At 35.2% G+C, this 27,973-nt stretch overlaps 1 protein-coding gene across 10 annotated transcripts in view; it reads right to left on the bottom strand.

Moving 5' to 3' along the window:
• The window catches only part of myom1b (myomesin 1b), a 61,004-nt gene that overhangs the window by 24,704 nt on the left and 8,327 nt on the right, over positions 1-27,973 (bottom strand). For 4 of the 10 annotated variants that reach the window (XM_082151313.1, XM_082151319.1, XM_082151316.1 and 1 more), the window contains 19 exons: positions 27,687-27,861; positions 23,006-23,163; positions 20,805-20,897; positions 20,634-20,722; positions 19,182-19,226; positions 18,999-19,022; positions 17,976-18,134; positions 16,745-16,906; positions 15,369-15,510; positions 13,085-13,281; positions 12,954-13,007; positions 11,522-11,646; positions 11,175-11,358; positions 9,585-9,759; positions 5,911-6,032; positions 3,893-3,910; positions 1,809-2,005; positions 1,595-1,721; positions 400-584 (listed from right to left, as the gene is read on the bottom strand). In XM_082151313.1, the coding sequence (XP_082007439.1) occupies positions 400-584; positions 1,595-1,721; positions 1,809-2,005; positions 3,893-3,910; positions 5,911-6,032; positions 9,585-9,759; positions 11,175-11,358; positions 11,522-11,646; positions 12,954-13,007; positions 13,085-13,281; positions 15,369-15,510; positions 16,745-16,906; positions 17,976-18,134; positions 18,999-19,022; positions 19,182-19,226; positions 20,634-20,722; positions 20,805-20,897; positions 23,006-23,163; positions 27,687-27,861 (2,431 nt within the window). The remainder of the gene's footprint in view (positions 1-399; positions 585-1,594; positions 1,722-1,808; positions 2,006-3,892; positions 3,911-5,910; positions 6,033-9,584; positions 9,760-11,174; positions 11,359-11,521; positions 11,647-12,953; positions 13,008-13,084; positions 13,282-15,368; positions 15,511-16,744; positions 16,907-17,975; positions 18,135-18,998; positions 19,023-19,181; positions 19,227-20,633; positions 20,723-20,804; positions 20,898-23,005; positions 23,164-27,686; positions 27,862-27,973) is intronic. The other 6 variants (XM_082151317.1, XM_082151322.1, XM_082151320.1 and 3 more) reach the window with 4 other exon arrangements.

Here is a 27,973-nt window from a genome sequence, read left to right on the forward strand (position 1 = left end):
TAAGATTACATTTAAAGTGAATCTTTCAAAACTGATCAGGGACAGGTTATCATCCCGGTCTGCTTATAAAACTAGTACTAGTCTGCTTATTGTCTGTAATATACTGTATATCTTTTTTAATTAACACACAAAGATTAAGTCCTACTTAATTTGGTCAAAAAAGCACTCTAAAGTTCAGCTAATTGCATTTAATATAAATTTAAACTATAATACATTCTCATTTAGTGTCCAAAAACATTACATTCAGTTCACACAAGTTCTTTTCAAGTATATTATTTCTGTAATAGGTGTTCTTTTTAAAAGTATGATAAAGTAGACTTCTTTTTCACAAGAGTATGCGAATCTCACAACCTTAACAAGCCAACTCCACTGCCCCACGGCTTCCACATACATACAAACCTTCATGAATATCTTGTCATTAGCTTTCTCATTGACCCCTCTCCACATTTCAAAGTCTGCTTCAGCCTCCTTGATGTCGATGTAGTATCCATTGACACCATCTCGACCCTGGTAGACAGGTGGTTTCCAGAGCAAGACCAAAGAGTCTTTACGCACCTCCTGTACTTGGAGGTCATGGGGTGGTCCTGAAAAAATTTGTTTAGCGTAGTTTAAAAGCATATCAGTCAGAGCTGATGAGATGAACAAGAAAATGTTCTGGACTTTTTCATCAAAAACATGCTGTAGAGTCTGCAGAATTCTGAAGGATGTACTTTAGATCTACATGTGTATTTTATTCTATTGGAATGATAATAATCCTATTGGTAACTATGGGTTCTAAAAGATCTAGTTTTTGTTTTGTTTATTTTTTGGAATCGGTATCTTTAAGTAATAGTTCCAAATTATCGTTTTAATTTCGATTTTTGACTGAGGATTGCAGATTATCAGTGTTTACTACCCCCTTGTGAAAAAGAAGGGTGCTTCTTTCTTCATACACCCGGCGCAATGCAGTGCTTATTACACACACAGGGAACTGCAGCAGCACACAAACTAGCCAAATATTAAAAATAAAAGGATTACAATGTAAAAGATTAATATTGTGTAAATAAAGATATGGTGGAATCCGGCTTGTCCCGTAGATGGTCTGCTTGCGCGCTTTAACCTCGTGCACGAGCAGACCCTTTTGTCCTCTGGAGACGCATTCGGTCTTTCCACTATCAAATTCCGTCATGTAAATAGCGAATCCCGCCATGGCCGTGAGCACAACTGGCTTTTAAAGGGAATAGGAATTGAGACTCTGATTGGTTTATTGCACGTTACGCCCATAACACACCCATTACTCATTAAGAGAATAGGGACAACACTTTTAGACCATGCCGACCAATTTTCCCGTCGTTAAACTAGCAAAAGTGGATTCGGACACGCCCTACGTGCACTTGCGCCGTGCGTTTTAGACCACGCGCTTAAATCATTAAAATAGGGCCCTTAAACCATATTTCAAAAGATTATTATGAAATTACATGTAAAAATATATCCCACTTAAGCGGGTCCAAAAAGCACTACTTTTTCACAAGGGTCACCTTTATTGTGGGTAAGCATTACAGCTCTGATAATAATAATAATAAATAAATAAAAATTCAAATTAGTTTGTGCCTACCCGGTACAGCAATAGTCCACTCCTCACACTTGAATACCTCGCTGGCAAGAGACGGGATGCCCACACCAGCCATGTTGGCAGCACGCACCTGGAATTGGTACAGCATGTTTTCCTTCAGCTCTGAAACCTAGACAGAAAGAAAAGGTTGGAGATCAAAAATTGCACATCTTATAGGCTATTATTTTGCCTGTTATTACATAAATGTGCTACTTACTCTATAGGCTCTCTCACTGACAGACTTAATGTTTGCCTCATGCCATTTTCCCGGGACTCCATCGATGACCTCACGGTAATCAACAAAGTAACCAGTGATGTCAGCACCACCGATGAAAGTGGGTTGTTTCCAGGCTAGTACCATCGAGTCCCGCACACATTCCAACACATTGATGCCATAGGGTGGAGCGGGTGAAGCTGGCATAACAGAACGCTACAGTTAGCAGTGAAGCACTTTTACAGCGTAAAGGAAACTAATGATATGAGCGTGTACCAGCGTATGTGGAGCAAAATATCCAAACCAGGCACAGAATTGTAAAAATACTGACTGGCACTTTATGACATTGCAAGTTGGTGAGCCAAAGGAGTGTATCGTGTAGTAGGGAGGGTGTCCAGCATATTGTCAGTTGTTGCTGGTGGCATAAAACAAGCCAAAGAAGATCCCTGGATGCATTTGTGAGGATAGTGATGTTATTTAAGGGCTTAAAAAGGCTGTAGCTGAGAAGACTTACCATATATAAAAGTTCTCTAAGAAGATACCCCATTTAAAAAAAAAAAAAAAAGAAAAGATTGTTCCAGCATGAAACTATAAGAAACTGGTTTTAGCTGGATTTTCCAATGGGATTTGACTGACCAGTCAATTGCTGCAGTCTATCCAGCATGTTATATTCTGTATAACCACAGCATGACTACAAGGCTGTTAAAACAACTGCAATATGCTAATTTTATGAGAGGTCTTTTGTCCCTTGTGAAATAGAAGTGCGCTTAATTGTATTGAATGTGCACTTGTAGTAAAAAATTGTACTTGCAGATAATATAATATTAATGAAATAAAAAGGCCACTTAAGTGAACTTAAAGAGTGTACACACTTTTATGACTCTTTCTTAAGTCACTTAAGTAGACTTTTAATAGGTGCTTTTTTTTTCATAATGTGAAAAGGTTTACTTTAAAGTACATTTTAAATTATTATATTTAAGTAATAAACTAAAGTAATTGATTATTTAATTGCAGTGTGTTATTCAACATTGCACTTAAAGTTAATATATTTCAAATATGCTAAATTGTAACTCCATCATTACACTTGTGTGATTACAAATGTATTTTAATACAAATTTCAATAGAAATGACAAAGTATAATTTAGTTTACCATAAAAGCTTGACAGTGCATTCAGCAGTTCACTTTAACCATATTTGTATTACAGAAAAAAAAAACATTCTAAAGTTTAGCTAAATGCATTTAATATAGATTTAAACTATAATGCATTTTCATTTAACTGCAGTTAACTAGCAGTTAAGTGTCCGGAAACATTACATTCAGTTCACACTTAAGTATGTATTAAAGTTTATTATTTTCAAAATAAGTGCTCATTAAAATAAAAGTATGCTAAAGTGTACTACTTCTTTCACAAGGGACAATAAGACAAATTCAAAATAATAAGCACATGAATGATTAATGAGTGCACTTTATAGATTATAATAAAGTGTTAAAAAAAAATATAGAGTGAAAAATTCAAGATGCAAAAATTCAAGTTGGAAATTGCAAAGAAAAGATTTAAAAATGAATGGGGGGAAAAACAACAACAACAAGAAAGGTGAAAATGGAGACAGGCCAACAGTGATGAGGGATGCCGATGGACGACGTTCCAGAGAGTCGGCTTTCTCTCTCTCCTCACCTGAGCCTCTTCGTCCTCTCCCTCGCTCTCCTGCTTTCTCTTGTTCCGGAGGAGAGTTTACCGACGACTTACGATTTTCCGGCAATTCTGTTGCTGACTCCTTTTGGATGAGGTTGGGCTTTAACAATTCATTGCTACAGTTTTCAACCTTTTTAGAAGTTTCGGTATCCTGCCCACAAGCAGGTTCTGGTGCCCCCTGACTGGCCCTCTTGCCCTGTTTTCCTTCATTTAACGCAACTGGATGCCCTGTGTGGCCAGTGTTGTGACCCCCTCCCTCAACCCTTGCATTAACATTAGCTATGCGTGTTAGAGGCGTGTCAGCAGGAGAGTGAGGCGCCACATGCCTGCCCACTCCACTAGTGCTGTGCTGGGTTAGTCCGACCCCATTACCCCCCGACTCCAGACACACACCATGAAGAATACCGCCCCCTAAAGGAGTTAGCAGAGAAAACAGCAAGAGAAAGCATAAATCAAATTCAAACACTATCACATTCAAAATGCTTCACATTTATTTACTTTTATCTAACTAATCAAGTTCAGTGGAAAACTTAAGCAAAAATCTGTCTGCATGCAAGAGATAATCAACTTTGCTTTTTTATTATAAAGAGGCGATGAAAAGAAAGTTTTATTTAGAATACATGAGCAAGGAGAGATGAAAAGAAAGCTTAGAAAGTAATTTGGGAGAGAGGATGCAGTTATTTAGTGTAGTTTATGCATGTGAATGTCACAGAGGGGATTTGTGCTGACTTTGTGCTGAACCTTTATGAAAAGGTCACACGAGTGTTACATCAAGGCACATGAAATTCACCGAAAGACACAAGATGCTACACACTACCACATGTTTGCATGCTGACTAGTTGACCAGCAACCAAAAGTATATTAGGCTAGTGAGTATCTATATTTTTATACTTTTATTTTTAGCATTAATATTTAACATTAAAGGTATAGCGGAGGATGTTTTACTTCCTGGTGGGTAGTCTAAACTATTGGTCCTCCTAATTGTCAATCATTCTGGTGAATCAATCAAACTTTTCAAAAAGTGGAGAGGGCGGGTCTTATCTAAAATTTGGAAAGATCCTCCGCTATACCTTTAATAATTAATTATAATTACAGTAATTAACTAAAAGTAGGAAAGAGCAGGAAACAATCTAACACTTTCTGTTTGTTTACATCCACTTGGTTCTCTAACTTATTTTATTTGATCTAATTAAAAAAACATGCAAGACACACTAAAGTATTGTGTAAAAAAAACGATTTATTTATTGTCATATAAAATAATGACAATTTTTACTGATTAAAAAGAAACTAAAGCGGCAGCATAGGCATGTGATCAGCCTAGGACAAAAATAAAGAATATATAATATGCATGTAATATGTCAATATGACCATACACTACTACTACTGCTGCTAATAATATTATTAATTATTATTATTATTATTATTTATATTATTCAAAATATTTATATTTTATTACTATTTAAATAAAAAAACCTAAACAAAATAAAATAAATATTACAATTGCAACAACACCGTTGTAGTGTAAAATAAAAAAATAGCATTATAGATTTTTATTGTTCTTATTTATATTGTATTTTTTTAATATTATTTTGTTATTTTTTCTTATATTAAAATAATAATAAAATTACAATACTTATATTTATATATTAGGTTATAATATATTATATATATATATATATATATATATATAATATATATAATAATTATTATTATTAATGTATTTGAAAATGCAGCACCCCCCCCCCCCCCCACACACACACACACACACACACTTTTGCCAACCAAAAATATCTAAAGATATTGCATTGCAGCCAATCAATCAAGCACAGACAAGCACAGACAAAAACACTATGAAAAAGTAGCGTTATGAGGTTTTAGTTTATGCTGTTTTATGTTAAATTGTGTTTTATTGTTGTATTTACTGTACATTTATCTGTAATTGAGTTTTTTTGCCATAAAATACTGTTTTGATTAGAAAAAAAGTGTGCATAATAAATGTGCGTTTCATAAAGGATAAGTGAACATGACTTAACACAAAGTCTTATGGTTGTTAAGGTGCATGAACTTAGAAAATGTGAAAGGCATGCAGAAGGGACAGGTGTGAAAAGACTGAGGGAGTGGGCAAGGGTGTACGAGGGTGAGCTGGTTTGTAGTCACCACTACGTTGGATCAGTTGTGACCCAAACTAGAGGAGGTCTACAAGTCCTGACCCCGTCTACTGGGAGAAATGCAGGGAACGGAGCTGGAGTTTGGTGGTTGTGGCCCTGACACTGATGTGCCATTTAGGACGTGTGAAATGCGTAAGTCAAGAACAGTGGGCAGAATTTAAAGTGAAAGTTGGAATTTAAAGTGAAATCATATTTCATAGATCTGAGTAATATCCAAATCATAGGAGTTCACAGATGACTCACCAATAGCAGCTTTAACTTCAATGGCTTCTGATTCTTGTGAGAATTCACTGATTCCAGCAGCATTGACTGCTCTCACTCGGAAAACGTAACTCTCGCCTGTGGTCAAGCCATGACAGACAAACCTGCATAAACACATGTGGACAGATATTAATATGTTACAACAATTAAAATCTCACACAAACAATTATGGCATTTATTAGTGGGGCTCAGTAAGACAAACATAAATAGTACTGTTGTTCATACTTTAGTTGATTTAACAGACCCTTAACCCTAATTGCATGTTCACTCCAATATGAACGTTTGTCACGAAAATACTTCAAAGGCCCCCTGGTGGCTGGCTGCAGTATAGGTCATAAACCCTGCCCTCTTCATGTAATCGAATGGGATGCGAGCCAAACTAAAAAATCTAATTACAAATAATTTTTATCCAAAGATGGTTTCTGTAATTGTAGGTAGTTCTCATCACACTGATGCTTTTCCAATAAGCAGTGATGTCTAACAGTGATGTCTATTGAACACCGCTGTAGCAGGGCCTCAATTGTAATGAAACTGGAGAGGCCCCCGAGAGGAGGGAGCGTTGCTTACCCAGCTGCTGTAAGAATGCAAGCCATACAAGAGATAGAGGCGGTGAATCTTGCATTCAGTCGCTAGTAACAGTGAAAGAAAAGCAGTGAAACCCGGTTCCCTAACACAATATACATCGCAGGTAACAATGCTTGACTCAGTTAGTATAACACAACTGAAGTAGAATAGCACTGTTCAAGCGGTGTCTCCAGTCGCTACAGCGAAAGGAAACGGTGAAAACTGGTTCACTAACACAATATAAGTTGTAAATAATGCTCATTCAGGGGCTCAACAGCTGCTGTAAATAGCTTTAGAAATAAGCAGCAAATCCCACCGCTTATGAGGAAACCATAACGTATTGCAGCAGAAGCTGTCACGGAGCGTGTATGGGGCAAAGCAACTGTGAAAGGGTAGTGTTCCCTGTAGTTGGTTCACTCAGAGCAAAGGCTGAAAGGGTTATAACCTGGGCTCTGAACAGAGTTTGAACGGAGTTTGTATGTCGTCCACTCGTTTAACTGATACGAGTGCAAAGAAAAGCGTAGTCTTGAAAGAGAGCACCTTTAGTGAAGCCAACTGGAGCGGCTCGAATTCATGAACACGTCAGGGCTTTCAAAACTAAAGCCAAATTCAAAGTGGGGATTGTAGGCGGGTGAGGAGGGTTTATCGGTCTTGTGTAAAGAATTGACCACCAGGTTGTTCCTGCCAACTGGCCGACCATCAATTCCTCTATGAAAAGCTGACAGAGCGGCAACGTATATCATAAATCTGGAATTTTAAAGGTTCCTCATTCCTGGAGCTGCACAAGCTCTCAAAGACTTTCAATTTATGAGCATAGAGGCACCTGGTAGAAGGGGCTCTTGCTTCATACTCATCTTTAACATGTGCTGTGGCAGTGTAACTTATGCCCGCAAGCTGATGCCAGCGCCAGACATGCAGATTCCATAATTCTGGATTGGGATTCTAGACTGAGCACCTCACCTGAGATAGGTCTTTCCTCATCGGAATGGACCAAGGGATATAAATATGACAGTGACAAGCTGTTGTAGCGTCTGTATACTTGAGCATGGAGGGCATACTGTGGCCGTATGGACAAAATGATTGCAAAAAACATGGGGCAATTCACCAGTGCTGTAGTCCCGTGTTCTACACCAGTTAGTAAATGCAACTAACATAAGCAATGTCAGAAAACATCTGAGATGAAAGGCTATTTCAGTGTGCAAGCTTGCGTCTTTTGTGTCGTAAAAATGTGATCGGCAAGCTGAGAGACCATGTACAAAATCAAAGGAAGTACTATAATTATCAACTGGAGCATTCCTAGAAACTATGCCTATGAAAATGTGCGTGCTCGAACACCATTGGCTGTCATAGAACAACGGCGTTATTCCAATGAGGCTTCAGTATTTCTAAGAGAAAGCTGTTTCCCCATAATGTCAGCTTTATAAACAACTATAAACAAAACTGTCGCTACTACAACTATTGAAGTAAAAGCTACTGAGCATATACAGATGGCAGAGCTTTGAATATTACTACATAAAACAAAATGAAAAATTTCCTAGGTCAACAAATTCAAAATTCAGCTCATTGATATCCATGAAATAAACACGTTTTATACCACCAGATATAAATACGTCTTAGATACACAATTTCGGTTTTTTTTTTTATATATATTTTTTTATATTCTGTTTCATCATTAAAATCCATTTTCATAAGCATCTTCTTGACTGAGGGGGCAGGATAGTCCGGCGCCGGTCCTGGGCGGGACCTTGATACCGCAGCTCAACCTCAGGACCACTACTGCGCAGACTCGGCTGTCCTTTTTTTTTTACAGTCTATGGTTCAGAGTCAGACCAATGTGTAAAAAACACCTGAAATACTACAATTTCGCTCTGGGACAGTAGGTGGCGTTTATAAAAAAGCAGAAATATCTCAGTTACTTGAGTACACCGTTTATATACTGTCTATGGAGTACACAAAGCACTGCGCAACTTACCTCTTATCACAAAAAGAAAGGAAGTCAAGCAGTATTTCCATGTTTTCAAACAGCTGATCAGATTTTTGGATTAACTATATTTATCAAACAAACCCAAATACAAGAGAACATACTAAGATAGTGAACCTGTTCTCTGCTTATCACTGCCTGCTTAGCAAAATAGCCTGTTCGTCAGTATAATAATAATAATTATCGTTATCATTGTGGTGTGGACGCTTTTCTTTTACATTTACGATATTGTTATAGTTATTTTTTTTGTCTTCTTTTGGAAATATTTTCGTTGGAGGACAAAAAAACTAGAAACTGAGCAATTTGTGTCTGAAATGTAAAGGCCGGTGTTGTGCCGAATTTCGACCCCCGCCAAATTATTACCCCCCTAGTATTGGTAGGTTTAGAATTAGTTGTGGGGGAGCTGTTAGGATTAGGGGTGGGGTTAGGATTAGGCAATCAGGTACTGACTTCAACGAGGGGGGTAATAATTTGGCAGGGAGTCGAAATTCGGCACAACACTGGGACACACCAAGCCAACAGTCCGCTGTCTGGCAATGTCGGTTCGTTTTTGTTCATCGATCGGCTTCGTTTTTTGGTGTGTTCCGCACCGTTGGCTCTAGTCAGACACCGTCTGGGTTTTTTGGGCTGATTTAGCATGTTGAATCGCCGTCGGGTCGTCGGTGAGAGAGAGAACTCTGATTGGCTGATCAGCCAAACAAACGAGTCAGTGCCGTCTATGGTCAGTGCACGAGAATAAATGCGAAAGTGATGAAAGCGAGCAAAGGAGTCAAGACAGTACAGAAAGAAGTCTGTTATAATTTTACGTCATCTTATCTAAACATTCGAATGCATTAATATTTTCATAATAACACGAGCCGACTGGAATGAAGAAAGTGATCAGCATGATTGATGTTCAAAATGGTACGCAATGTTATGGCTACTTTGTTTACGGTTTGTATATCTGCAGTGCTAGTTTCGGTTTCCCTTTTTTGAATGATGAAAATAGACAATTGATACCTGCTATAGACATATGTATACATTCACGCAGGCGCAGAACGCACGTGCTAGTTGACAGTCATTTTACAACAAGACTTGAATTATTAATTATATACTGTATGTGTTGTTATACCTTGTGCCTTTAACTGGTTTGTTGTTGCATGGCTCCCAAGTATTGCTCCCCACAATGCTGTTCTCAATGTAGTAGCCCACCAGCTCTTTGGCTTCACGTGACCCTTCCCATGAAACCACCACGGATGTGTCCGTATTGCGGGTAGGCACCACACGGCCAGGGGCTGATGGGATATCTGGTGGCAGGTGACAAAAAAGTTGATTACACCGTTACACATTATTTACGCTATAATAGAATTCATGTTATATTCAAGTTCAGCCAACATTTATCTGCATGCTGTAATTATAATATAATATAATATAATATAATACTGTAATATAATAACACTTTACAATAAGGTTTAATTTGTTAACATTACTGTAACAACATTAGTTAATATGAACTAACAACAAACAATACTTCTACAGCATTTTTTGAATCTTAGTGCATGTTAATCTCATAATTTACTACTACTTTTTTGAGATTCAAAGTTATATCAGTTAACTTTAGTTAATGCACTTTGAAAATGAACATGAATTCTTCATGTTAGTTAACTTATTTATTAACTAACATTAACAAATGTTATTAAATGCTGTAAAGATATTTTTCTCATTGTTAGTTCATATTAGTTAATGTTTTAACTAACAAATAAGACCTTATTTGGAGTGTATAATATAATATAATATAATATAATATAATATAACATAATATAATATAATATAATATAATATATTATAATATAATATAATATAATATAATATAATATAATATAATATAATATAATATAATATAATATAATAAATATATGGTAAATAATGAGTGAATGGAATATCCAGATATAAAGTAAAGGCTACTTGGTAAAGTAAAAGCTAACATAAATAAATGGATACAAAATACTGAGTTGAGTTATAGGGATAATATACATTAATCCAGTTTTACATGACTACTCACCAAATAAATAATTATTTGGACATGAAATGTTGATTTGAGTTGAAATTGTTTTAAAATCATACATGTAATATCCTAAAAAAATTATTCTACTAAGAAAAAATAATCCATTAAATTGTCCTCCAATTTGCGATTTTTCATAATCATCAGTAATTAAAACGCAAGATGGCACTAGTTGCATTAGTATGAAACAAGATACAAAGGACATAAATGTTGTGCTGGTTTCAGTTATCCAGATGAGCGAAAAAGGAAATATCAGAGCGCTGAATGCTGAACGATACACCAACTAGAATCAAGTATTCCAGAGAACTGCATAATAAAATATGAACATAACATTTTAATATTTTAAAGACAATATACTAAATAAAAAATAAAGGTTCCAAAAGTGGGTTTTTGTAGTAATGCCATAGAAGGGCCATTTTATAAAAAAAAATTCTTTAGTTTTTTTTTCTTAGTGTGAAGACATTTTTAATAATCTAAAGAAACTTTTTCCACTCTAAATGACCTTTTTTGCAATGGAAAAGTTCTATGAATGTTAAAGGTTTTTCATGGAACCATAGATGCCAATACAGAACCTTTATTTTTAAGAGTGTACTCATAAAAACCATCACATTTTCCTTGATCCTTTGCTTTGCAAAGAGGCTGTTGTTGTATTTATCATACCCAGCTTGTCCCCGACCGTGGTGGCTTCTGTCGGATCTGATGGTTCTCCGACACCAGCTGAGTTGCAGCAACGAACGCGGAAACGGTAAGACTTGCCCTCAGCCAGATCAAAAAGAGCAAACCGTGGAGATTTCACAGGGATTTCAGTGTTCACTCGTTGCCAGCTGTCTGTGCCAGACACACACTACACACACACACACACACACACACACAGATTTTATTGCTAAACCAAACAAAAAATACAACATACTGGATTCACTCAAGGCCTATTCCCTTAAAAATCACTAAAGCTTTATCAATTGCCACTGGCAGTGGTTATGCAGTTAGAGTGAGTGTTGTACACTGACCTTCTCCACGTAATACATAACCCCTTCATGGCCTTTATCGCCTGGGGGCTTCCAGCTCAACACCACATAGTTTTTAGTGGCTTCAATGACAGTGAGTTCACATGGTCTGCTAGGAACCACTCCCTCTAAATGAATTAATGATAAAATATAATCTTATATTGGTTCTGTAGTGTAATTGATCAGTTTTAGGTAATAAACTGCAGTATGGTCAAAGGGAATGTCAAGGACATGTCAAAAACACAGGTAGAGTATTTGACCAACACACATTTCCAGTTGTTTGTGATCGCTGTATAAGGATTTTAAATAATTTCATAGAGATTCCAAATGGAAGCCATTTTCCACCACAATGGAGTAAACATATGACTCTTTAAGACATAATACTAACAAAACCTATATGAGATAATGACTAAACATGCGAATTTTTTATAAAGACTTAACATCGAAATAATAACAAACATAATAATGACTTTCTCATTATTACGAGATACTTATGAGAACGTTTCTTATTATTATGAGATTTTAAGTCGTGATTTATAACGGTTCTTAATTCAGAGATATTAAGTATTAATAATTGGGCTCCAGACTATGGGGAGTGGAAATAGCTAATGTCAATAAGTGCTCCTCTGCCGCCATCTACTGGTTATAGTGATCATTTCACGTCTTTTTTATATTTAAATAAAAGTGTTTGTTTGCCACATTTTACATTTTACATTTATTCATTTAGCTGACGCTTATATCCGAAGCGACTTACAATTGCTATATATGTCAGAGGTCGCACGCCTCTGGAGCAACTAGGGGTTAAGTGTCTTGCTCAGGGACACATTGGTGTCTCACAGTGGATTCGAACCCGGGTCTCTCACACCAAAGGCATGTGTCTTATCCATTGCGCCACCACCACCGCCACCAAGTGTTAGTTTTCCTACATCTTGAAACTTTTAGTTTTACAAATGGAGACTGTCTTTAGAGGATGAACAAATAATGTTTTTGGTCATCAACATTAAAAATAACATTTGAATTGGATAAAAAAGTTGTGTGAAGCACTTGAAAGTCCTTGAAAAGTGCTTCAATTTCACTCCTAAAAGGCTGTACGAAGCTTATAAATAATGCAGCTATTTCTGCCACAATATCATGGTTCCTGGTGCCCATGTCAGAGCTGATTGATCTGATATCTGTTTTCTAAACATTATAACAGTTTGTCATAATAATGAAAAACCTTTGCATCATTATGAGTTAATACAAGCCATAATCATAGGAAAGGTTTTCATTATAATGATATAGGGAGCCGTTACGAGAATTTTTCTTGAAATTTGATATACTAAGTCATAATAGCTCAACTGTGGTGGAAACCAACTTAAGTTTACCTACAATTTAAAGGTTTTAATGATAGTGAGAGCCCTAAAAAATAAGATAATTTTAATTTGAAGCTCCTCACCCACAGGTTCCTCTTCAGTTACAATTATTTGTCCAGTCCAAGGAGCAGAGGCACCTAGAGAAATAAAGTATATTGTACTGCTTTTTTGTTTTCATTTTGTTTTTGTGTATTTGCCGTGCCAGTCTGGTTACCTTTTCTTGTGCGGTCTGCAGGATCCATAGCGGCTACTGGTTCAGAGACACGGGATGGATGGCTCATACCAGCCTTATTCACAGCACGCACACGGAACACATAGCTTCGTCCTTCCACAAGACCAGTCACAGGGAAACGTGCAAACTTAACAGGAGTGTCGTTACATTGTGCCCAGTGTGTAGTGCCAACTTCACATCTACACAGGAGAAAAGTCATAAAGGGAAATCAAATTGAATGCATGAAGAAATACAATCTGATGTTACAAAAGAAATCAGAGAGCAGGGATGTTTGTTAACAAGCAATAACAAAACAGTCAAGAAATGGTCTAGATCCTATGGAAGCTTGTTTCCACCACTGAATAAAAAATTAAGTTTTATCTCACAAATCTGACCTTTTTCTTGCAATTGCAGTTTATAATATCCAGTTCTGACTTTTTTCTCAGAGTTGTGAAATATAAATTCACAATTAAAAAAGCAATTGTGACTTTTTTTTTGTTGAGAATTGTGAGAAATTGCGAGAAATTGCAAGAAAAATGTCAGAATTGTAAGATTAGTCACATTTTTTTTATAAGAACCAGAACAAACTACTTGTAATTTTATCGAAGATTATAAAGCTATAGTTGTGAGGACACTGTATACAGCGTACAGAGAGTCTCTAACTTCTCTACACGACAACGATGTACTAAAATGGAAGAAAAAAAAAGATGTTTTTCGCTTACAGATGACAACTTTGTCAAAAGCACCTATGGACTGAACACGTAATATGCATGCGCATGACGTCACCTTTTCACAAATTCACGTTTTTTGTAGTTTACATCGAGACAATAATGGTATCGTTTTCAAAAACATTTTCAACACTTTCAAACCCCTTTTCAAAAGTTAGCATTTTCAGTCCCCCAAAACTCTGTTGTCGTTTAAATGAAAGGCTAAGATGCAAAAACAGTTTTCTGTCATTTAGTTGAAAACGTGTCGTGTAAACGGCCCCTCAGTGTTTGGTTCTGGCGTATATGATGTTTATTTACACCAGGGGTTCTCAACTTTGACCCTCGATATCCACTGTCCTGCAGAGTTTAGCTCCAACCTTGATCAAAGCATGTAAAAAACTGTGTTAACTTTCTGTAAAACTCTGTTAACTGCCTGTAACTTTCTAGTAATGCTGAAGTCCTTAATTAGGTTATAGGGGTGTGCGATATTGACCAAAAATGATATCTCGATATTTTCTGTAACGATTATTAGACGCTATTTTTCTGAGTGTGTTTATTGTGTTGGTACTTTGACAGGTTTAGGACTGTCGTGGACAGCCGACTCCTAAAGTTTTTGATATTCTTCATACTCTGTGTGGTGGTCAGTTCACAGCAGTGACAGAAATGATTTTTTCCAATATGTTTCAATTGATTTTTTACCTAATATGGGCATTTTTACCTTTATAAAGCCATTTTTTAAACCTAATTATATGCATGCATCAACTTTTGTGTCAATTTCATACATTTGATCAAATTAAATTATAAAAATAAGACACAATAGGGCTGTTACCAATCAAATGAAATCAGTATCAACAAAATCTCATCTTTGCAATATTGAAACAAGAAAAGATACTTTGAAAAGGCAACAAGTCACTGTTAATGAGCGAATCATTGAGATTCAACCGATTCATTCAATGAAAGAAGCATTTGACTATCTTAATCTATCCTAGTCAACTGACTCTTCAAAAAGCTGATTCACTCAGTAAGGAAGCATTGCCGTTTGTGGCTGTTTTGAACTATTTTTATTGGCGAAATAGAGCAAAAACAGGCAATATGGTGTCTAAAATGTAAGTCACTTAATATTAACTTCTTGTTTATTAAACTCGTATAAAATCAATATCACATTTGTTATCATGCTGATATTTGGAGAAAAACTGCACTCTTGTGATATTTATTACTAAATGATATAAATAAAGACTAAATCACGCAGTGAAAGCGTGCACTCACCCGCACTAGTCTAATCTACAAGACTACACCACTCTCTGTGTGTGTGTGAGGGATAGGCTATACTCAACAATGTCAAATCACATATCGTTAAAACAACAATTACAATATTATCGCAGACGATATATATCGCACACCCCTTCAGGTGATTTTGATTAGGATTGAAACTAAACTCTGCAGGAATTTTGAGCTTCATTCCCAGAGTTGAGAACCCCTGATTTACATTATACATAATTTGTATGGCTAATATCTTCATTATGTCTACTTTATAGGTTTTTATATGATTTTGTGTGATATTTGTATACAGATGCAGTGACCTATCAACAAAGTAGCCCAAAATGGTGCTTCCGCCGTCCACAGCAGGCTGTTTCCAGGTAACGATGACATAATCCTTATTGGCATCCTGACAATATACATCTAAAGGAGCACCAGGAGCACCAGCAACCTCACCATCAGCATCTAGCAAACACACAAATAAAATAAAGTCTCATATATTCATTTAAACATGTACTATTAGTTCAAATTCACAATATCACATGCAATCTCTTGTGAAAAAGAAGTGCACTTAGTTGTATTGAATGTGCACTTGTAGTGTACTTCAAGTTTTAAAAGTATATTTTCAAAAAACTACTTAAAAATTAAAGACCACTTGAGTGTACTTAAAGATAGTGCACTTTCATGATTGTTTCTTAACACTCACTTAAGTACACTTTTTAAAAGTGCACTTTGTAATAATGTCAAATTAAAAGCGATACTTTAAAGTTAAGTATATTTTAAATCATTATGTTTTAACTAGCAAACTAAAGTGATTGATTATAAATTTAACTGTAGTGTTATTCAATATTACATTTAAAGTTATTTAAATGTACTAAATTGCAACTTCATTACAAATGTTTAACAAATATATTTCATATACATGACATACAAGTTTCACTAGAAATGACAGTATGAAATCGCATATACATTTGCACTTAAGTTCTACTTAAATAGGTCAAAAAAAGTGGTAACACTTTATTTTAAGGTGACATAGTTACACGTTACTACATGTACTTACTAGGAATAACAGTGAATTATGCATAAATACAGGTAACTAACCCTAAACCAAACCCTAACCGTAACTCAATGGTAAGTACAGTTAATTAAAAGTAGGTAATTAATATTACTTATTTAAGTAGGCTAAGTACAATGTAACTACGTCACCTTAAAATAAAGTGTAACCAAAAAAGCTCTTTCATTAAAATCTAAATGCAATTCAAGTTTTAAAAAGTGTATTGCAACTACTGTTGGGGAGTGTTGAGAACCTCATTTGTCCAAACAGTCTCACAACTCCTTCATTTGAATGTCATGACAGCATAGACACGGGACGACAAGGATAAATTTAGCATGAAACATGAGCTGTGAAGGGAGGCTCAGAGAGACATGCAAAACTTACACAGTACAAGCCAAAAGAGTTAGTCTAAAGCTCTTTTTCTTGTAAAACAATTAGCACAAAACTAATTGTGATATTACAGTTATCTGTAATAATTTAGAATATTTTGAAACAGACCAACCACAAAAATAAAATAAAAGTATAAAATCTGCAATTTAAAATAACAAAATCTATAAATCTTTTCCTAATGTTGCTCGTTGAGAAGAATCAAATCAAATAATGTAGCAGGCTGAGTTAGAAATAGTGCACTGTCGTAGTCCTCACCTCTGACAAAGACATATGCAGAATGTGTCTCAAAGCCAGACTTGGTTATGACACGAAGTGTGTACAGCCCCTCATCCTCCTTGTTGAGGTGTGTGAGAGTGAGCGTAGCTCTGTCGCCGCTCCAGTGCGTCTGAACCCATTTTGATGGCACCAGCAGTTTATCTGACACACAAACACATCCATGCATTATGAATCACAAGGTAGCAATAGTAAGCACTGCAGGGTAAGCGGAAAATACATTTAGGTATTTAAAAGAAATTGTACTTTAACGATCAAAAGTTTGGAATAATTAAGTCTCTTATCTTCACCAAGGCTGCATTTATTTGACAAATAAAAAAAAAACATTAATATTGTGAAATGTTATATTAAAATATTTTTTTCAAACGTAATTTATGCCTGTGATCAAAGCTGAATTTTCAGCATCATTACTCCAGTCTTCAGTGTCACATGATCCTTCAGAAATCATTCTAATATGCTGATTTTCTGCTCAAGGAAACAACTCTTATTATAATCAATGTTGAAAAAAGTTGGGCTGCTTAATATTTTTGTGATTCACTAGAATCTAGGTAAGTTAGATTAAAAAAGGCAATACTATTATTCACCAAGGACACATTAAATTGATCAAAAGTGACAGTTAAGGCATTATAATGTTAAAAAGGATTCCTATTTCAAATAAATGCTGGGGTTTTTTTTTTTTCATTAAACCATTATCACGTTTTCTACAAAATTATTAATCAGCAAAAACTGTTATCAGCATTGATAATAATAAGAATCATTATTAACAACTGAGCACCAATAGTAATTTATAATTGAGTATCAAATCAGCATATTAGAAATATTTCTGAAGGATCATGTGACACTGAAGACTGGAGTAATGATGCTGAAAATTCAGCTTTGCATCACAGGAATAAATTACATTTTAAAATATATTTAAATAGAAAACATTTCTTTAAAATTTTAATAATATTTTACAATATTGCTGTTTTAATTTATGCTGGTTTAAAGCTTTGGTGAAAATAAGAGACATCTTTCACAAACATTAAAATAAAAAACATAATTATTCCAAACTTTTGACTGGTATGTGTAATGCACCAATTTCCAAGAAGTAAAGATTAGATATGTAATGATAAATTGATGTCAGGATCACCCAATATTAGCAATATTATCTGATTACATTAATTTTGCAAAAGATCTTATTAGGGCTTATTATTATTTTTTCTCCCAGACTTACCATCTCTGTACCACTCTATCTCAGGCTGGAAGCGTTGCAGGGAAGGGTAGATGATAACAGAGCAGCCCAAACTCAACGTCTCACCCTCACGTCCAAAAGACACACCAAACTTCTCCACAATGTGCGTCTCGAATGTCACACCATACTCCAGACATGGTGCTGCAGTACACACACATATTCAATTCAGTATTATTTTTATGAAAATTCAATGTCGCTGGATAAGATTGGCTCCAGGATTCATCATAAACACATTTGTTTAATGAAACGCACATATGTGTAGAATGATTTATTACTCTGGGAAGGGTATGAAGGGTTTTCACATGAATATCATTTCACATCAAGAGTCGAAAGAAGACTGAGAGCAGGCATCATTTAGTGAAATATTGGTTTGATACCAAATTCATAAAATACACAAGACACAACAAGAGAAGAGTGAATGTTAATGAAAGATATTTGCATTAACAATGCTGAATGCATGAAGACATATACAAACACAAACAGAAACTGGAAACTGAAAGAATAAACACAAGATGTTTATTTAAGATATTGTATGTTCTCTGACATACACATCATTTGTCAAAACTTTTAGAGAAGAACTCTACAAACAGATTGTATTTTGCATTTCTTTTTTTCTTTATTGCCAATATGCATTGAAGGAATATTGTTAAATACACCAAACAAAAAACATCTTTACAGTAATGCACTTATAATGAAAGTTGAAGTGTATGATTGCCTCTAAATTGACATGTGCATTACCGTAAACATGCTTTTGTTGTTGTTGTTGTTGTTGTTGTTGTTTCAATTCATTACCCCTTTACTATTTGGATAATATCAATGCAGTTCTCAAAACAGCACATTGTGTCTAACTCGTCAAACCAATAAATATGTATATATGTTCATCAAATAAACAAAGATAGAGAACAATGAGAAGGGACGATCATGCACTTAAGATGATCAGGGAAACCAGACGAAACTAAAACATCACAAGAACATAAAAAATAAAAAAACCTTCACCAAGGTTACCTTTAAAGCCGACCTTTCTGCTTTCTGCACCCAGCGAATTGGAGACAAAATAGCCATTAGCCAGCTGGCATTAAAAACTTTAGTCTCATGCTCAAAGCTTCACACACTTAAGCAAAGCACATTTACATTAACTGTGAAATAAAAGAAATCAGCTTGTATCCGATTTTATTCTGAATTACTTACGGAGTCTGGGAGATGGCAGAGACTCATCAAATTCTCCTTTGAATCCTAAACATCAAATCACACAAAAGAGAAGATTTTTTTTCTTCTGTTTTATCAAATAACTGGGAATGACCCATTTGCCAACTATTCCTTCTAAAGAAAATTGTCAGCAGCATTCAAATTACTTCATTATTCATCTGTTTCAAATTACAAGGAGCTCTACCAAATAATTACATATTAAATGCATGTAGAAATGTAAACAGAAAGTACAGTAGGTTATTTTGAAACTCTACTCTAAAAGTTGCAAACATTATTATTTGATGAGTTCTGTTCTTAATATTAGATGTAATTTAAACTGAATTGTCTGTTTAAATTTTTTTAAATTAAGTTGTAGTAACTTAATGAAATTGTTTTGATGACTTTAGAAATTGGGTTGAACTCATTCAGTTTAAGTTCAGTTTGATATAATCTGGGGCCAGTAACAGTGCATAGTTAGGGCGGGGTAATCAGACGTACTTTTCGGTATCAAATTAGACCACTCTGCATTTTTGTGTAACTGGCATAAAAAAGTTGTGAACTGTCTTAAAGAAAAAAAATGTCTTAGCAGTTCATGCAACTGGCCCCAGTTATTGAGTTCATTTAACTTTATTTCTTAATTTGCGCATTGTCAGTATCTCCCGCAGAACTTTCTTTCCACACCTATCGGTGATGTAATCATGGAATTGCGTTCTCATGCTAATTTGTTTCTCATAAATATCATGCTAACTTTATTCTGAAGAGTAGAGAGCTTGATTGTGGGGGTGGCAATATAGAGTAGACTATATATTGCTCTATGAGCAATGACAAGTGCCAGTGACAAGTAATATCTTGCGCGTTCTTTAAATTTACATGCTAAATTTGGAATGATCTATGCTAGCTGTTAATTTGAACTTAAATAGAGAAGATCAACTTGTTTCACGGCCACCGCTCCATTTAAGTAAATTATGCTAGTTGGAACAACGTAATTTAACTTAATAACAACTTAAGTAATCAACTTAAAAATGTGTGTTTATGCTACAAATAATTACGTCCCTCTAACTTAATGTAGTTTGTTGGTTGAACATCATTTTATTAGAAGTTATCATAACTTAAAAGAATTGATGTATTTTATTTTATTTTATTTTATTGTCATTTATTGTCAGTCATTTTATTTATTTTTTTAGGCAAAACATTTGTTTTTAGAGTGTGGTAACATACAATTTTTCATCTGAATGAAACAGAGTATAATGCTTTGCTAGAATGAACAAGAGAATAACAGGATTCTGATTTTGTGATCAAAATGGACCTATTTATTAAATGTATATTAAAAAAAAAAAATTTATTGTATTGAGTAGTTAGGGTTAGTAATTTTCTGTATTGATATTTTAGGTAACTACAGGATGCAGTTCTAGGACGGTATTAAGAAGAGTTTAGGATGATTTATTTCAGACCTACTTTTGACGATAACAGAAGCAAAAGCAGAGTTCTCGCCCTTGCTGTTCATGGCAGACACTCGATATTGTGCAGTGTCATCAAAATCACACCTGGAATTAGAGACAGATGTGTTACTCACACAACCATTGCAAATCACTTTGACTGTGCACTTTGAAGTCCATGTGTGATCACCTGTTAATCTCCAGGGAGTGGACATTATAGCTGCTTTCCACTTTGTACTTTTCTGGCTTGGACATTGGATCAATGCTAACATTGTTCTTGTACCTGAGGGAGGAAAAGGATGGATTGAAATACAGTGGGATAATGCAGTTTTTTTGATTGAAAAGTGGAGGCTGAAGGCCAAGCTCACCCTCACTGATCTGTTCATATGGAAAGAAATTGCATATAAAATGCTACATTTTGCGCCACCACAGCACAACAAGGGCTGTCCCAAATCAAAGTCTCCTTAAAATGTGGCCTGGAAATGCACCCTTCGTTTCGCGGGCAATGAAAGTTACAACAGATGGACCTAGGGCTGCAACAACTAAGCCTAATCGATAAAATCGACAATAATCGATAATGAAAATCATCGACAACGAATGTTATTATCGATTAGTCGCGTCTGCCCACCGTGCACTCAAAACTTCCGCTAGTCACGTCCACGCATTTCTATGGACAAAATGCATCTAAAAATAGTGACGGAAACAGAGTGAGCTGCTGCGGGAAAGGTATGTGATCCAAGCTGCCCAAAACACGAGAATTCTTTATTTTGGTAGATTGCGTTAGTCATAATGGTCCTGGAAATGAGCTGCTGCGCCAGTTTGCATTGTCAGTAAATCACGCTCAACGGCTAGAGAATACCCATAATGCACCGTGAGGCTCGTGCTGAATGAATTCCCGTGTCTCGCCAGAGGATAGCGCACGCAGCTGAATCATTCATCCATCTATTTTCCAAACAGCTGGTTCAATGTGGCAATAAATTCATATTATTATACATATATAAATTAATTGATTATTCATTTGTTTAATTAAGGTTTATACATGGTAGTTTCCACGACAGATTTCAAGATAAATCTTTTAATTATAGCCTATTGGAGCTGCCAGTTTGCCAGTTCAAATGACTATTAAAGGTGCAGTAGGTAAGAATGAAAACTAGAGGTCAAAATAGGTACTGCAGTCGAATTCAAAATATCGGAGATCGTCGTTTCTCCCACCACCTGCTCCTCAGACTGGACGCTGGTTGCCAGTTTGAGCACACGCAACAGGAACAAGCACAATGGACAATGAAAATTGGCAAAGTGCAGTATCACAGACCAAAACAAAAACAAACATTCCAGACTGGCTGTAGAAGTGTTTTTCAGAGAAACGAGTATGTGAACTTATCATGTTTCCTAAATATCTGCAAACATATGGTATTTTTATGCTTTAGTAGAGTGAAGAAGTTACATACAGCACCTTTGAACACAGCAAGAGCAAACTATGCAAAAGCGGCATCCCTTCCGGCGCACTCAGTGTCCACTCAATTCGCTCACTCGTTTTTATTCACTCCTTCAAGTGGACTATATTAGTGGAGTAATGAAGGGAATAGTGAATGAGGGTATAGGGGGCGATTTCGAACACAGCCGCATCATTAATTTCCACTCCCATCTGCGCTTTTATGGGATTGTGGTCTCACACTAATTTGCCCTGTTTCGTAAATCTGGCCCAATGTGTTAATGATTTTTTTTTTTTTTTGCCTGTATGCAGTTAATGGCAGTATTAACAAATTCTGTTTACTTTTGTATGAAAAAATATTTTGAAATGTAAATGTAAAAGAAAAGAAGAAAAAGGAAGAAGAAATACCACAACCTCTGGCCTAAGTGGCGATACAAATTAAAAACATTTAAGCGGTTGAACATGTTATATATAAGATTAGATAAAAGATTACTAAGAAAAACATATTTTTCTTTGGAGTAATGTGCACAACAGGGCTTGAATGTATTAAGAAAGTAAATAGGGTCAGTTTTGATTCCACGTTGACTTTAAGGCCAGTAGCAGTAAATTAAGAACAAATGGAGAAGACAGATATTTGTCCCTTGTCTCCAGGGTTATTACAGTCAACTAAACTAAATCTAAAACCATAAAAAAAAAGTCATTACTTGAAATAAAATAAAATATACAAAAAAAAAAACAATGAGAAAAACACATACTATTGTCTACTAACTAAAAATAAAATGAAAACAGAAAATATGAAAATTAATAAGACATTAATACAAACTAATAGTATCTCAATTATACTAAAATAACACTGTCATATATTATTCTTGACATAATGCAATCATCATTAGTATTAGTAGTCTGTAAGCATGTGTGTTTGTGTATATGTGCATGCTTGTTTGTGCATAGTAACTCACCACACGACGCGTGGTTCAGGCCATCCTGAGATGGTACAGTGCAGCCTCACACACTGTTTCTCCCAAACAGTGTGGGAACGCGGCGCGGTCACAAACTCGGGAGTGTGCATCAGGCTGTCCTCGTTCAGACGCTTATGGTACTCTTCGTTCTCATGGATCTGAGGGCATGCAGCCAATCATATATTGTTTAGAAAGTGGTAACATTCTTTGGTCATAAATGCATTAGGAGCATGCTGAAAAACTAAATGTAAGGCATTTATGACCAAACACATTACTATTTTAAGATGCAAACTGCCTAAAAGTATGTTGTTCTGTGTTCAAGGTAAGATGAGAAGATTTCGATGAATCCTCTTGATTTGTAATAAAAAATAAAATTAAAATTAAAATTCACTTATGGAAATCTAAAAGTCAAGGAACTGCAAAAGAAATAAACATTAATAAACAATTTTCTGAAAATATAACCACGAGAGTTAAACATTTGTTATGTGTGATTAGATACAATAATTGCTAAACATTTTTGTGCGATGTCAAATATTTCAGCTCTTGTCATATCTATCCCTTTTGAAAAAGAAGTACACTTTATCATACTTCTAAAAAGAATACTTATTACGAAAATAACATACTTTAAAATAATTTACTTAAGTGCGAACTGAATGTAATGTTTTCAGACTTAATTGCATGTTAATAGCATTGAAATGAAAATGTATTATAGTTTAAATTATTTTAAATGCTATCAGCAGAATAAGGACTTTTTATAAATATAATGAATATAAATATTTGTAAATATTTGTAGAATCATAATTACTTCCATTGGTTTTTGAAATATGGTTAAAGTGAACTGCTGACTGTACTGGCAAGCATTTATGGTAAACTAAAATATACTATTGTGTGTCATGTATTTAAATATATTTGTAATTACACATTTGTGTAGATGAAGTTGCAATTTAGTACATTTAAAATATATTTACTTTAAATTGAATATTGAATAACTACATTTAAAATTATAATTAAAGGTACAATATGTAAGAATTTTGCATTAAAATATCCCAAAATCTCAAGGCCAGTGTTATATATTTTGTTAAGTTGATTACTTACAATATCCCAAATGTTTCCAACTATTTTTAAATCGTGAGAAAATTGCGATTTTAACCAAGGAAACGGGGCGTTAGAGCAGGGGGGAGCTGGGAGTCGCCAGTCAATTGCGTCATATCCGCGTCACCCTCGGTTTCCGCTCGTACTGCGTGGAGTCCTGGACAAATGCGGAAGTTGTAGTTGTAGCGTCTATCAAGCTACAAACTTTAGCTTGTTTCTTGCAGACTGCAGTCGTTATGGTACACAATTATTCTTTACCGATTGCAGCTGGTTCTGTCGACAAAGCATGCTTAATTTTATATTTTCCAAATGTAGCATTCGGTAATAGTTATGTTTATGTAAGGAAAGTATTATTGCTTTAGATTTGTGTTTAGTTTATTGACATTGTTTATCACGTCTGGTGTTTATGGCCATGTAAATAAACATAGCATGTGTTATACATAAAGATTAATCAGTATTTTGGCAAATGATGTGGGCATGTTCGAATGTACTTTTACAACAATTGTTTAGAACATGTAAAACTGCGCAGCGTTATCACAACAATGAATTCAACAAATACAGTAACATCTATGAAGTATTAAACCTTACTTTTCTTGCGGTTAATTCATTTTAATGAAATAAAAGTGTGATGAGGTTTAAGAGTCAGGAAGGAAGAAGACGCGTCGTCGTGACTGGGACTCGTACTTTATTAAAATAAAGCAAAACAAACAAAAGCCGCGCACAACGCGCATTCACCGTGGCAACCGCGACGGCACAAAACAGTTCAAAAATGAGAGCTCGGATCCACCGGTTTTCTTCCTCTGCGTCCAATTTTCTCTCCAGTCTCTCTCTCGTTCCAGCGCGGCTTATAAGCGGTCTCTCCACGCCGATCACTGCAATAAGACACAGGTGCATTTGCACTTGACCTACTTGCTCGTCTCTTTTCTCTCCCATCACAGACCGCGCTGAACCACGCCCCCCTCGCCACAAAAAGCATGTCATTAAACGCAACATTTATAAAAACAGAACTTAGCCTCATCCATGAACATGATTTTTCGATTCCCGTCTGACTGATTTACATCCACGGTGGAGTTTAAAACGACAGTTCCCATCATTCCACGCTCCTTCACATCGTCATCAAGCTACGCCGTTGTTGTTGTTTGGAATGTAGCGCCCTCTAGCGGCAAAAATTATTGCATATTGTACCTTTAAGTCATTTACATGTGCTTTGGTATGTTAGTCAACAAGTAAAACTAAGTGTACTTCTTTAAAGCACAGCTAAACATGATTAAACCTATAATTTTACATTGTACTTTACAGTAAAACTTTTAATGTCACATTATTACAAAGTATACTTTTTAAAAGTGTACTTAAGTGTGTTAAGAAACATAGTCATGAAAGTGTGTCACTTAAGTGGCCTTTTATTTTATTAATGTTATATTATCTAGAAGTACAGTTTAAAAAAAATATATATACTTTTAAGATTTGAAGTACACTTCAAGTGCACATTTAATACAATTAAGCGCACTTCTTTTTCACAAGGGGTGTTAAGCTGGTTTACCAGAAAATTATTGTATACAAAAATAAAATCCACCCAGAGGAACTAGTAATGCTTATAGTAAACAGAAACTCATCCACTTATAAAGTAGCACCACTACTAAAAGAAAACTTTAAGGTTCACATTTATGTCCAAATCCCCCAGAATGCCTTTCCCCAAAGTCCATTATATTGTTATGACTTTTGTTTTTACAAACTGGGATGAGTTATTGACAGTGGTAAGCTGCCAGAATTCTGTGTAATATGGAACTTTTCTAATGAAGCATCTTCTATTTACATAATATGTAGACAAAATGTATGGAGCAAGCATAATTTGTTCTTCACCAGGACTCAGGCTGTTTAACAGAACAGGCAATAGGATCGAGTGCCTCCTTGCAGTCATTGCTTCTATTTGTCCAGTCATGTCAGTGTAATCATGATCTCCTTGAGGCTTCCCTCAGCTATCAGCACATCACTTGTCGACAACAGTAGTTTCATCGTCACTTTAACACGCACCGCAGATTAACGCACACCACACATCCACATAAAACATTACAACCCTTGAAATCTGGCACCACGGTGGCATGGTTTGTTGGCACCAGGACCAGAACTAAATAAAGTTTGTGTCTTGATACTTTCTCGCTCTTTTTCCTATCTAAAAATAAGGAACGTATACAGGAGTTTAATAATGTTCCATAAAGCCTACAATGAAAGCAATTCACTAATGCAAGTCTGTTGCACAATTGGTTCACACACGAAAAAGTGTACTGTAGGCTTCATGTTTAGTAACATGGGAAAAATCAGTTTGCAAATGTATGAGTTTTTTGTAACAGTTTAAAAACATAAAATGCTACTAAAAATAATTATAAAGTAGACTACATTTTCTGAATAAAATGTTTGGTGCTTGCTATACAGTTGCTATTCAGTGGCTAGGGTTGCTTCACGTGGTTGCTAGTGGATTGCTTACTGGCAGTAAAACGAGCCCACCTCTAAGTCTATGCTATTCTTGTTGCTAGATATAGCATTTTCAATTTACGTCAGTGTCAATATGAGATGTTTTTAATTGTTTTGTCATTCATTAGACATACAATTTAAGAACGAGTTATACACTGAAGTTTAATACATGGGTTAGGACGGTGATTGTTCAAATAGTGATGCTTATACCCTTGTGAAAAAGAAGTGTACTTTTGTATTATTAAATGTGTACTTGTAGTGTACTTTAAATCTTAAAAGTATAATTAAAAGAATGGTACGTGCAGATAATATAATATTACTGATATAAATGGCCACTTAAGCGTACTTTTAAATGACTGTTAAGTATACACTTAAGTATACTTTTAAATCAATATTATTTTAATAATTTTTTGTCGCACTTTAAAGTACACTTATTTTGACTAACATACTAAAGCACATGTAAAGTATTTGATTATAATTTGAACTAGTGTGTTAATTGATATTATATTTAATGCTAATATATTTAAAATGTAACACATTGCAACTTTGTCAATACTTTTATCAACTTTATCAATGTGTTATTACAAATATATTTAAATACATGACATGTAAGTGTCATTAGAAATTGCATTTAAGTATTTTTTTGTTTACTATGAGAATATTCGGCAGTTCATTTTAAGTATTTATGAAATTACATGTAAAGATATACTTAAGACCTACTTTAAGTGGGTCAAAAAAGCACTCTAACGTTCAGCTAATTGCATTTAAAGACTTTACAATAGATTTTCATCTAAATACAATTAACATGCAATTAAGTGTCCGAAAAACATCACATTAAATTTGCACTTACGTTTATTTTTTAAAGCATATTGTTTCCGTAATAAATAAAAAATAAAGTTTTGCTAAAGTGTACTTCTTTTTCACAAGGGAACTGAGCTAGGGAACTGTCAGACATGTGGTGCAGCTCAGTTCAACAATTTGTAGTTGTTAAAAATTTAAGTGAGAAGTGTTACTTGACAAATAGTCATTCATTTAGAATGGTTATCAAGAGAAAAGAGATAATCACAGCCGTAATCATGAGTTATGTGTTTAGGAACAGGACTTTACGATCTCCACTGACCCTCTTGCTAAGGGAGATGCGCTCTGCGGACTCCCTCATGACGGTTCTGCGGGACTTGTATTCGGTGCGCTCCGACTCCACGCCGCTAGAGAAGAGGTCACGGCGTGCCAGATAGCCAGCACTCTCTTTAGCACGCGCTTCCTCAGTGTCTGATAGGCCACTTTGAAACTCATGACTGAGGGGAGATCATGTAGCATCACATTCACACACCTCATGAATTAAACAAAGCAATACAACACATATCCTGTCGCATATATACACAAGGGTTTTTGAACAAAAAATTGAAT

Source organism: Leuciscus leuciscus (assembly GCF_965113295.1).
Source record: "Leuciscus leuciscus genome assembly, chromosome: 2".
Taxonomy (NCBI): Eukaryota; Metazoa; Chordata; class Actinopteri; order Cypriniformes; family Leuciscidae; genus Leuciscus; species Leuciscus leuciscus.